The sequence below is a fragment of the Mirounga leonina genome, unplaced genomic scaffold (assembly GCF_011800145.1).
Source record: "Mirounga leonina isolate KUSES-001 unplaced genomic scaffold, KU_Mleo_1.0 Mir_165, whole genome shotgun sequence".
In the NCBI taxonomy this organism is placed as follows: Eukaryota; Metazoa; Chordata; class Mammalia; order Carnivora; family Phocidae; genus Mirounga; species Mirounga leonina.
This window is the reverse complement of record NW_023270415.1, coordinates 24,323,756-24,340,350: the sequence shown is the minus strand read 5'-3', so window position 1 is coordinate 24,340,350 and position 16,595 is coordinate 24,323,756. Positions and strand designations below refer to the sequence as shown.

The following is a 16,595-nucleotide window of genomic DNA, read 5'->3' as shown; positions in this document are numbered from 1 at the left end:
CTCAACAAAGTAAGTTTAGAGGGAACATACCTCAACATAATAAAGGCCATATGTGAAAAACCCACAGCTAACATCATACTCCAGGGGGAAAAACTGACAGCTTTTCCTCTAAGATCAGGAACAAGACAAGGATGTTTACTCTGACCAGTTTTATTCAACATAGTACTAGAAGTCCTAGCCACAGCAATCAGACAGCAAAAAGAAATAAAAAGCATCCAAATTGGTAAGGAAGAAGTAAAACTTTCACTATTTGCAGATGATATGATACTATATAAAGAAAACCCTAAAAACTCCACCAAAAAACTACTGGAATTGATAAATGAGTTCAGTAGAGTCACAGGATAAAAAATTAATCTACAGAAATCTATTGCATTTCTATACGCTAATAATAAAGTAGCAAAAAGAAAAATTAAGAAAATAATCCCATTCACAACTGTACAAAAACGAATAAAATACCTAGGAATAAACTTTATTAAGGAGGTGAAAGACGTATACTCTGAAAACTATAAAACAGTGATGAAAGAAATTGAAGGTGACACAAACAAATGGAAAAATATTCCATGCTCATGGATCGGGAGAACAAATATTGCTAAAATATCTATACTATCCAAAGCAGTCTACAGATTTAATGCAATCCCTATCAAAATACTAAAACCATTTTCACAGAAATAGAACAAATAATCCTAAAATTTGTATGGAACCACAAAAGACCCCAAATAGCCAAAGCAATCTTGAAAAAGAACAAAGCTGGACATATCATAATTGCAGATTTCAAGATACACCACAAAGTGGTAGTAATTAAAAGAGCATAGTACTGGCACAAAAATAGACACAGATCAATGGAACAAAACAGAGAGCCCAGAAATAAAGCCACAGTTGTATGGTCCATTAATCTATGACAAAGGAGGCAAGAATATACAATGGGAAAAAGACAGTCTCTTTAACAAATAATATTGAGAAAACTGGATAGCCACATGCAAAAGAATGAAACTGTAACACTTTCTTATACCACACACAAAAATAAACTCAAAGTGGATTAAAATACCTAAATGTAAGACCTGAAACCGTACGATTCCTGGAAGAAAACAGGCAGTAATTTCTTTGACACCAGCCATAGAAACATTTTTCTAGATTTGTTTACTTTGACAAGGGAAACAAAAGCAAAATTAAACTATTGGGACTATACCAAAATAAAAAGCTTTTGCACAGCAAAGGAACCCATCAATAAAACAAAAAGACAACCTGCTGAATAGGAGAAGATATTTACAAATGATGGATTCAGTAAGGGATTAATATCCAAAATATATAAAGAACTTATACAACAACACCAAAAAAACACAAATAATCCGATTTTTAAAATATGACTAAATAATTATTTTGTTACTGAATTAATAAAATGTTATATAAACGTCGTATTTAGTGAATGATTAAGGTATTTGTGGTGGCCACAGTGGTGAGGTACTCAAACCTCCCTTTTAAAGAACTGCTGGGAGAAGGAAGGGTAGTTGGCAGACAGCCTTTAGCTGCTGCACCTTTAGATCTATCTCCAGAATCACCCAGAAGCCAAACTCCTATAATGCTCCTATTATGACGAAGGCTGCTCCTATAATAACCAAACTCCACAAGGACACCATAGCCAAACTATCCCTGCCTGTCATGAGACAGGCAATCTTTGCTCTAAGGCTCCCCACTGACCGGGCTCAGAGTATCTCAGGGATTCGTTTTGGTCTGATGACCATCTTACCAAATACTCTTTCCTTTCCTCTCTCATTTCAAAGGTATCAGACCTGCACATTAATCTGAATTCCCTCCTTGCCTACTCCAGCTTTCTCTTCACTTTTATTTTTCCCAGAACTTCCCCCAATAAATCTCTTGTATGTCTAATTCCTTTTTTAGTATCTGCTTTTCAGAGAACCCCAAGTACACTGTACTGTATTATTACTTAATAAAGTAATAATACAATACTACTTAGCCTAGAAGGATACATTCTGCTTCTTGTGTGTAAGGGCAAGAGGTTCACTTGAAAATGAGGTCATTTGTTATGTAAATAATCACTCCTGCCAAACATGGGGGGTGGGGGAGGGCAGGTAAAGCACACCACATAAAGCAGAAAACAAAACCTGAGAAAAGAGGAAAAAATTGTAGAACTTTAGCCAGGCAAAAACTTAGATTATTTCTTTCACCTTTGGCCAAGAAAGTGGAGTGAACAGAGTTGATTATTCTTTCCTCTGGGCTACCACTAAGCCTAAATGCTATCATTTCACTTATCATACCATATTATCTACAGATTTCTCTCTCTCTCTCCTATTGCACTGATTTTTGAAGGTCAAGAGAACATCTTATTTATCAATGAATTCACAAGCCCTATCATTATACTTGAAATACACTATGCATTTCTAAGTATTTTTTAATGAATACAGAAAGTTTCAAAATAAGTTTAAACAATTAGATTCAGGAAAATTAAAACACAAGTTTATTGTCTGTATTTCTGGGTTCTCAGCTGTCTTTTGTCTTGTAAACTGGAGAACTAAAATCAGGGGGAAATGTTTAAGTTTATTTATGTGAAAGCACTTTGTAAAGTATAAGCTCCAAATATAAGTTAGGATGTAAGTGATGCTGGTGATGATGAAAACAATAATGATAATGATGATGATTAGAACTGAATTTTCCTAGGACTCACAGGCAACAGAGCTGACTAGGAGGAGAGGAAGAACATTTTGTATGTTTTCACAGACACTCATCCATCCTGATGCCTCCACCATTACCCAACTTCATTTTTACTAAACTGATGATTACAAGTAAAATGATAAGGAGGAAAAACAAGACACAGCATAAAACAAAACCAAAAAATTGCCTTCCTTCATCCCATCATCATCATAGTTTTCTCTAGAAAGGTCATCTTTTTTTTAAAAAAAAGTTGTGGTTTGCTCATATACAGATCTCTGATTAGTGGAAACCCAGCTTTACTTATGAGCTGAATAGTTAATGGCTGACAAAGGATATACCTATTAGATTATTGGAAGTCTCGAGTTATTTCCATTTTTACCCCTATATCATATGGAATCCCCTCCCCCATGAGTGTGAGCTAGCCTGGTGGCTTACTTCTAACAAATAGCATACAGCAAAGGTAATAGAGTGACACTTCCATGATGAGCCTACATAAGATTGTGACTTCTGTCTTGTTAGCTTATCCCTCCTGCTGGTTTTGATGAAGCAAGAAGCTATGTTGAAAAGGCCCATATGGCAAGGAACTAACTGATTACTGTCCAACAGCCAGACAGGAACGGAATACTGTCAACAACCACATGAGCTTAGAAGTGGATTCTTCCCTAATTGAACATTAGAAGAGACTCCAGTCCTGGCTGACACCTTAACTGAAACCTTGTGGGAGATCCTGAAGCAGACAAACTAAGCCATGCCTAGACTACTGACACACAAAGACTGCAAGATAATAGATGTGTACTGTTTTAAGCCACTAAAATTGTGGTACTTTGTTACATAGAAATAGAAAACCAATACATGTACATTTGGAACACAATCATTTATCATTAATAATTCTTGAACCCTTTTCATTGAATTACAAAAACAAAACATTGAACTTACTTGGAATGTAGGAAATATGCAAATATCCCTTGCTTCCCTTCAATGTTATACAGGGATTAAGATCTATTGAAATAGGAACTTTCATGTCATCTAAATGGAAGAATAAAGATAATGTCAATAAATTATTATTAATCATTTCTAGTAAGTAGAGTATTCTAAATATCATTCCCCAAAAGATGCCATTAAAATCATGTAATGAGAAAACTTGGGGGTGGTTAAAAACATCTCCCTCCCTGGAGGAGTGACGTCAATAAAATGGCAGAGTAAGAAGTCCAAGACCCACCCCTTCCCCTCACAAACATACCAATTCTGCAACAACTCATGGACAAATTCCCTTTGCGAGAAATCAGAAACTAATTGAAAGTTTCCTGTATCCCAGGAGAATGTGAAATCAGACTCACCAAAGTCAGTAGAGGACGTCCTTTTACTAGAAACCCTGCATCTGGCACAGCACAATCAGGAAAAGATCCCCTAGCCCCCAGCTTCATTCAAGAAGCAAGAGGTTAGTTCATGTATCCAGAGCCCCAAGTTTTCCAAGGGGAATACCCAAAGGAATGATAAATTAGAAAGTCTGAACCGACCTATAACTAATAAAGAGATTGAATAAGTAATAAAAAAAATTCCCAACAAAGAAAAGCCTAGGACCAAATGGCCTCACAGGTAAATTCTACCACCAAACATTTAAATAAGAATTAATACCAATCCTCAAACTCTTTCAAAAATTTGAAAGGGACCATTTCCAAACTTATTTTATGAGCCCAGCATTACCCTGATACTAAAACCAGACAAAGACGCCACAAGAAAAGAAAACTACAGGCCAATATCTCCAATGAATGTAGATGCAAAATTCTGTAGAATGAAGGATAAAAAGCACATGGTTATCTCAATAGATACAGAAAATGCATTTGACAAAATTTAACACCCTTTTTGTGATAAAAACTCTCAACAAACTAGAATTAGAGGAAATGGCCTCAACATAATAAAAACCATATATGAAAAGTCCATAGCTAACATTACACTCAATGGTAAAAAACTGAAAGTTTTTCCTCTAAGATTAGAAAGAAAGCAAGGATACCCACTCCTTACATAGCACCAGAAGACCTAGTCAGATCAATTAGGCAAGAAAAATGAATAAAAAGCATCCAAATTGGAAAATAAAATTTTCCTCGCATGCAGACATGATTTCTTTTTTTTTAAAGATTTTATTTTTGGGGCACCTGGGTGGTTCAGTGGGTTAAGCCACCAGGGTCCTGGGATCGAGCCCCGAGCTGGGGTCCCTGGCTCCGCGGGGAGGCTGCTTATCCCTCTCCCTCTGCCTGCCGCTCCCCCTGCTTGTGCACATGCGCTCTGTCAAATAAAATCTTTAAACAAACAAATAAATAAATAAATAAAGTGGCCTATACATGCAGTGGAATACTATTCAGGCTTTAGAAAAAGAAGGAAATTTTGCAATATGCTACAACATTGATGGATGCTAAAGGAAATAAGCTGGTTATATAAGGACAAATACTGCATGATTCCACTTACATGAGGTATCTAAAATAGTCAAATTCATAGAGTGGTTGCTAGGGGCTGAGGGGGAGGAGGAGATGGGGAAATCCTAACCAACAGGCATAAAGTTTCTTTTTTTTTTTTAAGATTTTATTAATTTGTCAGAGAGAGAAAGAGCCAGGCAGAGGGAGAAGCAGGCTCCTTGCTGAGCAAGGAGCCAGATGTGGGACTTGATCCCATGACCCTAGGATCATAACCTGAGCCAAAGGCAGACCCTTAATTGACTGAGCCACCCAGGCATCCCAGGCATAAAGTTTCAACCAAGCAAGATGAATAAGTTCTAGAGCTCTGCTGTATGACACTGTGCCTATAGTCAACAATATTGTGTTGTACACTTAAATACTGAAGAGGGTAGATCTCATGTAAAATGTTCCTACCACAGTAAAATGAATTTTAAAATATTGTATAAATACAGAAAAGAAACCTCCCCATAACATAAATAGTGTTTCAATGCCCTAATACTGTTAAGGTGGAAGTTGAAGGTACTGAATTACTTTAAACTGTGCGGAGGAAAAAAACTCCCCAAAAAATATTTTCATAAAATTACTTGTTCTAACTTGGAACTTTATTTTTTAAAAGATTTTATTTATTTATTTGAGAGAGAGAATGAGAGAGAGAGAGCATGAGAGGGGGGAGGGTCAGAGGGAGAAGCAGGCTCCCCGCTGAGCAGGGAGCCTGATGTGGGACTCAATCCTGGGACTCCAGGATCATGACCTGAGCCGAAGGCAGTCGCTTAACCAACTGAGCCACCCAGGCGCCCCTAACTTGGAACTTTTTAACCTTTTCCCATCAACATTGCTCTCCTTTTATCCACTGTCTTCACATTGCGTATGTTCCATTGGTTCAAAATAGAAAATATACGTCAAGTACTTAAAGATCTGGTAAATGTTAAGTGAGTGAATAAATAAATGAATGAATAAATTAATGAACAGTCTTCCTGAAGAGGGAGTTTCAAGAAAGGTGTAGAAGAAGAGTTCATAAAAGCACTGAGGAGGAGGGGGGAGGGAAGATACCAGGTTTGTGTGGATTTGCCCCTGAATGCAACCCTTAAAATTAATGTTAGTGGTGCCTGGGTGGCTCAGTCGGTTAAGTGTCAGACTCTAATGGTTTTGGTTCAGGTCATGATCTCAGGGCCATAGGATCCAGCCCACAAGGGGCTCTGTGCTCAGCGCAGAATCTGCTTGAGAGTTTCTCTCTCCCTCTCCCTCTGCCTCTACCCCTGCTCACACTCAAATAAATAAATAAATAAATAATCTTTTAAAAAATTAATGTTAACATCTCTCACTCAATTGAGTTTACCTGCAACAAAATTCTCATAGAATTAATTATATTAACAGTCATTTCACCTACTCATGGATGCTCACAAATATTTGACCAAAAGATGTTCATCCCTAAATGGTTTATGACCAAAGAAAAAATGCACAATTTGCAACATGGATGGCCTCTGAGGGCATTATACTAAGTCAGAGAAAACCAAATATCATATGATCTCTCTGATATGCTGAATCTACAAAGCAAAACAAAACACTAAATTTATAGATACAAAGAATAGATTGGTGGTTGCCAGAGGTGGACGATGGGTTTGGACAAAAATGGGTGAAGGTGGTCCAAAGGTATAAACTTCCAGTTATAAAATAAATAAGTCCTGGGATGTATACAGCATGGTGACTATAGTTAATAAAACTGTATTGTACATTTGAAAGTTGCTAATAGAGTGCTTGTTTCAGCAGCACATATACTAAAATTGGAACAATACAGAGAAGATTAGCATGGCCCCTGCGCAAAGATAACATGCAAATTCGTGAAGCGTTCCATATTTAAAAAAAAAAAAAAGAAAGTTGCTAATAGAATATATCTTCAAAGTTCTCATCATAAAAGAAAATTTATAACTGTGTGGTGATGGATGTTAACCACACTTATTGTGATCATTTTGCAATATATACATATATCTAATATAATCTTATATGTCAATTATATCTCAATTAAAAATGTACAGAAGTGGTTGAATAAGTAAATTTGTATACCTATATATTAAATTAATATGCAGTCATTAAAATGGATTTTTAGAATATTTAATGACATAGATGTTTATCATATAGTATCAAGTTTTAAAAACATGTTTACCCAATAGTACATATAGTATGATTCTGGTGTTTTGTGGTTTTTAATATATACCTTTATATATCTAAAAGAATATTCACCAAAATTAGACTATTGACAGTGGTCAACTGAATTGTGATAGGCTTAGGTTACCTTATGTCTTCATTTTCACCTATATTTTCAAAGATTTGCATAATTAATACCCATTATTACCTTTCTTAGGAAGAAAAAGGTTGTTAGGGTATTGAAATGTGGGCACTTTCATATGCATTACCAAGCATAGTGTAATGTGTATCTTCTTTCCCAGCCATAGCCTTGTAGAAAATCCTCAGAGCAAGCAGACCAAAGACCCTGGAGCAGAAGCTGAGAACAAGTTAAAAGCAGTGAATCACCAGAGTCGTGTTACTAAGGGCAATTCTCTATTTCCAATTAAGGTTCCCACATGTCTGAAATTGTCTGATTATGAGGACAATGTCAACAACTCAATTCAATCAGACAAATGTTTATAGAGAGCCCCTGTGGGTACTCAGTGTTGGGCCAGGCATCACAGCAGGGTGGGCAGGGGCCAGGGGTGTTAGAGAGTGGAGAACAGAGATATGAGGCTTAGTCTTCACATCAGAAGTCTATGATTTTTCGGGGAGGACAAGACCAATATACAAAAAATAATTAGATGTAAGAATCAAAAGATCATATAGCACTGTATGGAATGTGATTTTATTATTTACAAGGAACTACTGGAGGATAGCTTCATTACTTTAAAGTCACCATGTATATGATAAAATCTTCTATTTGGTTTGTTACAGAAAGTGGTGACCAGTTTTAACAAATGCCCAGCACAAGAGGCTCCAATTTCCACTGCAACCATAAAAGTCAGCATTGCTAATCCATCATAGCACTTTTTCCCACTGAGCTCAGCCTCAGAATCTTTCTTAGCCCAACATTCCAGGCAACTGCAGTTGGCACTGGAAATGAAACCAGTGCCCCTCTGAGTGTTGGCATTAAGAATTCTCGGAGGTCTAGGGAGGAAATGTTACCTGGAGTTGAACCTTCATAACACATCATTTTATCTCTCTTTTTTTTTTAAAGATTTTATTTATTTATTTGCGAGAGAGAATGAGAGACAGAGCACAAGAGGGAGGAGGGTCAGAGGGAGAAGCAGACCCCCCGCTGAGCAGGGAGCCCGTCGCAGGACTCAATCCCGGGACTCCAGGATCATGACCTGAGCCGAAGGCAGTCGCTTAACCGACTGAGCCACCCAGGTGCCCTATCATTTTACCTCCTTAATGGAATTTCTGATAACTAAATATGCGGTCCCTTTGGACAGGAATGCCCTTGTCATCATCAGTCTAGAAATTCCTTCTTCTCCCTCAAAATGTATTCAAATATCATCAACATTGTTAAGCCTTCCTTGACTCCTCCACACCTCCCCACTCCCACAGTCACAGACACACCATCATTCATAGCACTGGACCATCCTTCAGTGCTCATTTGTAAATCTTTATTGCACTTATTCATTTACATATCTGTCTTCTTTTTTTTTAAGATTTTATTTATTTATTTGACAGAGAGAGACATAGCGAGAGAGGGAACACAAGCAGGGGGAGTGGGAGAGGGAGAAGCACTTCCTGCCAAGCGGGGAGCCCAATGCGGGGCTCAATCCCAGGACCTGGGGATCATGACCCGAGCCAAAGGCAGGCACCTAACGACTGAGCCACCCAGGCGCCCCTACATATCCATCTTCTTCATAAAGATAGCACAAACCTTCAGGGCAGAAAGAATATCTCTGTTTTTCATATCTCTGGCACATAGCACAGTGCTAGACACATGGCAGATAACAAATGTGTGCTTATTCACTTTTGCTTGGCATCTATTATGTAACGAACATCTCTCTAGGCACTAAGAAGAACAATGAAGAAGTCATGGGCCCTGCTCGTGAGAAATGTACATGCTACTAAGAAAATCAAACAGGGTCATGGGACACAGAGTGAGTGTGTGGTGGAGATGGAGGGGTGGGGGGCCGGGGTGGGGGGGATACTTCAACTACATTACTCAGGGAGTGACAGGAAGGAACCAGGCCTGTGGAAACTGGACATAGAGAGTTTTAATCAGAAGGATTCCTAGTAAGTGCAGACTCAGAGGTGAGATGACTTTGATATGTTCAAGCAACAACAACAAAAACATGCACATACAGACACACACAAACATGCACACACAAAGACCATTATATGAGGTAACTAGAATAAGCAAATTCACAGAGACAGAAAGTAGAGTGGAAGTTACCAGGAACCAGAGGGAGGGAGAAATGGGGAATTAGTGTTTAATGGGTACAGAGTTTCTGTTCGGGATTATGAAAATTCTGGAAAGGGATAGTGGTAATGATCACACAACACTGTGAATGTCCTCAATGCTGTTAAACTATACACTTAAAGATGGTTAAAAGGGAAACTTTGATGTGTGTTATGTTGGTAATATAAACAATGATAATAATGAAGGCCAGTGTGGATGGCAAATAATGAGAGAGGGTGGGTGGGAATCACTAGGATCCGACAAGTAGGCAGGGGCCATCTGGAGGGGTCTTGGACGTCTTAGTATAAAATTGGGACTTCACTCTAATTGTAATAAAAAGCCACTGGAAAGCTTTAAGCAAGGAGCGTGACATTGTCTGACTTATTTGCATTTTCAAAAGACCTCCCTGGTCTCTGGGCCAAGAACAGGTTGTATGGGGACAAGAATCGAAGTGGAGAGAGGACAATCTGAGAGGCTCCTGCAGAAGCCAGAGGAGAGATGGGGGGTATAAGTGGTGAGCAGAGGACAGTGAGAAGTAGTTGGCTTAAGAACATATTCTGGAGAGGGCGCCTGGGTGGCTCAGTCGTTAAGCGTCTGCCTTCGGCTCAGGTCATGATCCCAGGGTTCCGGGATCGAGCCCCGCATCGGGCTCCCTGCTTGGCAGGGAGCCTGCTTCTCCCTCTGCCTCTGCCTCTCTCTCTCTGACCCTCATGAATAAATAAATAAAACATTTAAAAAAAAAAAAACATATTCTGGAGATAGTTAAAATGGGAATCACCAACACACTGAATGTGGGGGATAAGGAAAAGAAATAATTAAAGGATGCCCCTGGTTGGGCAGGGGGCAGGGGTGTTAGAGAGTGGAGAACAGAGATATGAGGCTTAGTCTTCACATGAGGAAGTCTATGATTTTTCTGGGAAGACAAGACCAACATACAAAAAATAATTAGATGTAAGAATCAAAAGATCATATGATGCAATGGGAAAGACAGGAAGAAGTGGGCTCAGCTTGGCATAGGTCAAGAATTCTAGCTCCAAATGGCTACTGGGCTTCCCAGTGAGACAAAAGCCAGAAGTTCCTTGAGGTTCCGGCTATATCTCACATACCCTTTGCATTCTAAGTGTTCCTTAGCATAATAACTAAACTCAATGCCTATTAAATAAAGCTTGTTAAACTGAATAAAATTCAGCTGACTTGACTTGACATGTTCTGTAGGACTTTGATGGACCACAAAAGGTTGGCATGAAACAGGATATTTTAAGTTAGTGAACAGAAGAAGTACAACAGTGAAGAGGCTGGCCCGCTCAGAGGGGGGAACACCAAGACACGGGGATATACCTGCTTAGCTAGGAGAGCCATGCTGCAAGCTCACACCCGATCTGTCAACTAGTCCTGTCAGCTCCATCTTCAGATTCCTTCCAGAATTTGACCGCTTCTCATTACCTCCACCATAGCTCCTTTGGTCCAAGCCACCATTATCTCTCTCACCTGGAGTATTGTGCAACAGCCTCAGCCTCACAACACATCTCCTGCTCCCACCTGTGCCCCGTTATGGATTATCGTCAACACAAGAGCCAGACCAAGCTTTGCTCGCAGTGGAAGATAAGCCATCCCCTGACCTACAAGGCCCCCCTTCCCCCATTTCCTTCTATGACCTCATCTTCTACTGCTTTCCCCTCCCTCACTCCATTGCAGCCACACTGGACTCCTTACTATCCTTCCAACACACCAGACATGTCCCACATCAGGGCCTTTGTGTTCGCTCTTTGCTCTACCTCTTCCCTTAGATATCTTGCATGGCTCACTCCCTCAACTATTCCAGGTCTTTACTAAATGTCACCTTCCCAGGGATGTTTTCCTTGGTCATCCGACTTTATAATGCAACCCCCTTCCCCATCTCTGCTCTCTGTCCACTCCCCTGCTCTACTTCTTTCTCACAGAAATTACCACCAAAAGGGCACCTGGGTGGCTCAGTCGTTAAGTGTCTGCCTTCGGCTCAGGTCAGGATCCCAGGGTCCTGGGATCGAGCCCCCCATCGGGCTCCCTGCTCAGCGGGAAGCCTGCTTCTCCCTCTCCTACTCCCCCTGCTTGTGTTCCCTCTCTCACTGTGTCTCTCTCTGTCAAATAAATAAAATCTTAAAAAAAAAAAAAAGAAATTATCACCATCTGACATGCTGAATATTTTACTGATAAAAACTCCACGAGGAGGCACCTAGGTGGCTCAGTTAAGTGTCAGACTCTTGATTAGGCCCCGGTGGTGATCTTTGGTGGTCACAGGATCAAGCCCCCTGTCCTGCTCCACGTTCAGGGCAGAATCTGCTTGTTCCTCTCCCTCTACTCCGCCCCCACCCATTCTCTTTCTCTCTCTCTCAAATAAATAAATAAGTCTTTAAAAAAAAAAAAGAAACTTCACAAGGGCAGGGACTTTTTTCTTTGTTGTTCGCTGCTATATAATATCCTCAGTGCTTAGAATAGACATGCTAGATGCTCAGTAAATATTGGTTTAATTAAATGACCCATTAATTCTTGGGTTTCTGGACTACCTATAGCAAAGAAGAAAAAAAAAAAAGGCTAGAACCGAATCTGAGTCTGATGATTCTAATTTACAAGAGGGCATGTGTCCAGGGTCTTACGGACTGACACGCACACCCACATTTTCTGCCTTTTCCAAAGTTGAGGAACACACAGCTACTTCATGCCATTTCTGTAGATTATAAGCTGAATTGTGTGTCCCCTCCCACCCCCACCAAATTCATATGTTGAAATTCTAACCTCCCAGTACCTTACAATGTGACTATATTTGGAGATTTGGTCTTTAAACAAGAGATTAAGTTAAAAAGAACCTGTTAGGGTGAGGTCCTACTCCAAAATGATTGGTGTCCCTACAAGACAAGGAGATTTAGACACACAGGGAGTGCCAGGCATGAGTGCACACAGAGAAAAGACCATATAAAGACATGGCAAGAAGGTGGCCATCTGCGAGCAAGAAGGAAACGAATCTGCTGACCCTTGATCTTGGACTTCCAGCTCCCAGAACTGTGAGAAATAAATTTCTGTCAAGTCACCCCGTCTTTGGTGTTTTGTTATGGCAGTCCTAGCAAACCGATATACTGTAGATACCCCATAGGTTCACCAAATGCAATTCATCCTCACAGAAAAACTAAATCAGGTGTTGTTGTTGTACCACCAGCTTCACAGGAATACCTACAGGAATCAGTGCTTCCGACCCACGCACTTTGAGCTCAGCCAGGATAGATTCTCTAAGGCAGGGAAGATAAGGACATGGCAGTGGCCAGGGGCCCAAGCAGGGTTGTGCTGGAGCTGTGTACTCTGCTTGCTCCCCTCAGTCCCTACAGCAGTGGGGCAGCAGGAAAGGACCACAGGATTTCTCAGCATTAGACAGAAAGGCGTAAGATCCTCCCTCAAAAATAAAGGCCATGTGAAACATGGCGCAGAGAAGGTGACATATTGCGGCACCTGGCTGGCTCAGTCAGTAGAGCATGTGACTCTCTCTTTTTTTAAAAAAAGCTTTATTTATTTGAGAGAAAGAGAGAAGGTGTGTGTGGGAAAGGCAGGGGAGAGAATCTTCAAGCAGACTCCCTGCTGAGCACAGAACCCAGATGTGGGGCTCGACCCCACCACCCATGAGATCATGACCTGAGCTGAAATCCAGAGTCAGACACTCAACCGACTGAGCCACCCAGGTGCCCCGCATGTGACTCTTGATCTTGAGATTGTAAATTCAAGCCCCATGTTGGATGTAAAGATTACTTAAAAATAAAATCTTTTTTTTTTTAAATAGAAGGTGACGTAATCAATGTGTGGTACATATAAGCCAAAAGAAAGGAGACACTCGGCGGCAGAGTGGGCTAGGGAATCTTCCTGGAGGGGGAGAGGTATACTGACCTTATAGGATGGAAAAATTTCAGAGATAAGTTGCAAGGGAATTCAGTTACAATCCACATAAAGGAAAAAAGCCACGAGTATAAGATTGGTCACATGGCTAAATCTTGTTCTCATACCTGGCAATTACGTTAATTCCCTGGAAGTAACTTTATATTAGCATTTGCCAGAGTGTGTTTTTCAAAAAGTCAACACACACTCAAAAAATAAAATAAAATAAAATTGAAAATCTGGGGATTAAATAGGTTTCTTTCTTACAGAACTTCTGAGAACTCAAAGTACATTTGTAAATCTCCCCCAAGGATTAGACCATCAGTCCTTTTTCCCAATAGAATTTTAAGGAGCTAGCATTTTCGGAAGCATCAAACCCTTCCTGATACCACTAGTGGGTAGAAAAGACCAGTCAACCCATGATGAGCAAACCAGTGGCAAATACCAAACCAAAACTGCAGTCTAGCCCTGATGCTGTGCTTTCAGACTGCAGACGTCTGTAGAGAAATAGGGAGGAAAAACAAAAAACAGTGATATAGCTGGTTAATAGCATAAGGGTATGGCTGATTTTTTAAGTCATCAATAGTGTTGTTTCTGTGTGGCTACATGCTAAAAACTTAACCTAGAACAATCCTTATAAAATAGCTTTAAAATCACTTTCAGGGGCACCTGGGTGGCTCAGTCAGTTTAAGCGTCTGACTCTTGAGGGTCATGAGATCAAGGCCTGCCTCAGCTCCACACTGGACGTGGAGCCTACTTGAGATTCTCTCTCACTCTCTCCCCCTGCCCCTCCCCCCCACTCCCACTCTTTCTTTAAATACATAGATAAAGCTTATAAAATCACTTTCATTTTACAGACAAAAAAGCTGGGACAGAGAGGCTAGTACTTTTTGCTCGAGGTCACACAGCTAGTAACTGACAGAACCAGGCTAACATCCAATTAGGGAGGTGATTCCCAGACTCCCCAAAACTCACTGCCTCAAACACTTATAAAGCACCTGTTATATGCCCACTGCTGTGCTGAAGGAAAAAAAAAATCACATACCAGAGCAATAATCAATTCCAAAAGGCAGCTAGGACTATTCTACCTTCTCAAGAAGAACCAGTAAGTCTTGGGGCTAAGGCAAAAGCTCAGAAGAAAAGAGATCTGCCAAAACTGGAAAGAATCTGAAACTGGGCTCAGGGAGGACAGAGTTGACCACAGGGAACAACAAAAGCCCTTGGAGGTCAAGTACAACACAAGTGTGTTGTACTTGTGACTTGTGAGGTCTGTGAAGGATCCAGAAAATCCACACAGGACAGCAACCAGCCATTACTAGCCGCAGTGGGAACACACTGTCATTTCCTGTGTCCCGTCCACAGCAGCGCGAAGTTCTTATGAAAACTTACCCTGAACCACTTGTTGCTGTTTTACTTACCACAATAGGTATACCAAACACTGGAATCAGAGGAATTGCAGATCCAATGTTGCTCCCCAGGTTCAGTGAATATGGAAGAAAACAGAGTGGAAAAAAGCATAAATGGGAACATGATTCAGTATCACCAAAACTTTAAAAACACAAGGAGATTCGGCAACTAATCATCAGACTCTTCCCTTTCAGTAAGCAGAAAAGATTTAACTTAGTCATTGGTCACATGATTTCTGAGTTCCTGAATTTCCTCTTTTGAGTGTATGTGTTTAGTATTCAAGCACTTCCGGCAAGGGGAGACAGCAAAATGATTTAGAATATACTCTTCTAGAACACGTAATGCAAATAAGAACACAGAACTTTAAAAACAAAACAAGGTACTTCCTGGTCAATAGTAACAAAACCAGTCTGTAGGTCGCCTTTAGAATCCCAACAGACTGCCACTCCTTTTCCATCTGCATTGCTATTCTTTTTTTTTTTTACAATTTTTTTTATACAATTTTTTTTAAAGAATTTTTTTTAAATATTTTTTTATTTATTTGACAGAGCAAGCGAGCGAGAGAGGGAACACAAGCAGGGGGAGTGGGAGAGGGAGAAGCAGGCTTCCCGCTGAGCAGGGAGCCCAACATGGGGCTCGATCCCAGGACCCTGGGACCATGACCTGAGCTGAAGGCCGACGCCCAACGACTGAGCCACCCAGGTGCCCCTATACAATTTTTTATTGTTGTATAAACAATTTCTCATGGCCCAGGGAGCTGGACCTATAGGTCTGAACTGAATAGTCTGATGCAAATTATTTCTGCTCTGCAACAGGTGCAGCCACAAGGCAGAGCCAGACTAGATGAGACTGCAGACATGGGATATTAGCTATACTTTTGCATTGTTGGCAGGGACCACACCAAGCTTGAGAATGCACTTACTTAAGCAAAGTACAGCTCCAGGGAATATTTTGAGCCCTGATAATGAAATGGTCATTATTTTGCATGTGGCATGTATTTCAAACTTCTCACTCTGTTCTAGAAAAATAGCTCATCTTTTAGATACTTTGCTACTTAAAATCCTTTGTAGGACATAGTTTGGGATTAGGAGCCAGAAATAAAAATAGCATGGAGTCAGGGCCTAAAAATCTACAAGTTTAGAGGGAAATAATCATATGTTGGTAAAAGATTCCACTAAAGAACTATGCTACTTTCCCATTTTTAGAAAGGCAAAAATCTGTGGGAGGATGTGGAAATGGAAGTTGTTAATGGGTACTGAGTTTCAGGATTGGAAGATGAGAAGTTCTAGAGATCTGTTGCACAGCAATGTAAATATAGCCAACACTACTGAACTTGTGCTTAAAATTGGTTAAGATGGTAAATTTTATATTATATATTTTTTACCACATTTAAAAAATGAAAAAAACAAAAAGAAGAAGAAAAACCTATGAATGCCCCTAGTGGTCTCAAAAATACCATTTCCCACTAAAAGGAACAAAGACTCTGGAGAAATTGCTGATTCCAGGTCTGGGGCAGAAAATGTCTAAGATGGAGCCTGGAACAACTTAGCATATTAAATAACCAATATGAAGACAGTTCCCAGTGACCAAAGGTGGGTTTCTTATTGCTGCTGTCATGACTAACCACTAACTTAGTGGCTTAAAACAATACAAATGTGTTCTCTTATAGTTCTGGGGGTCAGAAGTCTGAAATCAGTTTCGCTGGGCCAAAGTCAAGGTGTCAGCAGAGCTGGTTCCTTCTGGAGACTCTGGGG

At 40.2% G+C, this 16,595-nt stretch overlaps 1 protein-coding gene and 1 non-coding gene across 5 annotated transcripts in view; one reads left to right on the top strand and one right to left on the bottom strand.

The window, feature by feature from the left end:
* Positions 1-15,347, bottom strand: part of LY96 (lymphocyte antigen 96) — a 28,456-nt gene extending 13,109 nt beyond the window's left edge. For 2 of the 4 annotated variants that reach the window (XM_035011367.1, XM_035011368.1), the window contains exons 1-2: positions 14,853-15,347; positions 3,604-3,693 (exon numbers count right to left, since the gene is read on the bottom strand). In XM_035011367.1, coding sequence (XP_034867258.1) covers positions 3,604-3,693; positions 14,853-14,964 — 202 coding nt within the window. In that variant the 5' untranslated portion in view covers positions 14,965-15,347. The remainder of the gene's footprint in view (positions 1-3,603; positions 3,694-14,852) is intronic. The other 2 variants (XM_035011366.1, XM_035011369.1) reach the window with 2 other exon arrangements.
* LOC118015524 lies at positions 6,869-6,975 on the top strand. Its single transcript, XR_004680668.1, has one exon. It is a non-coding gene; the product is annotated as a U6 spliceosomal RNA (small nuclear RNA).
* Positions 15,348-16,595: the final 1,248 nt, after the last annotated feature.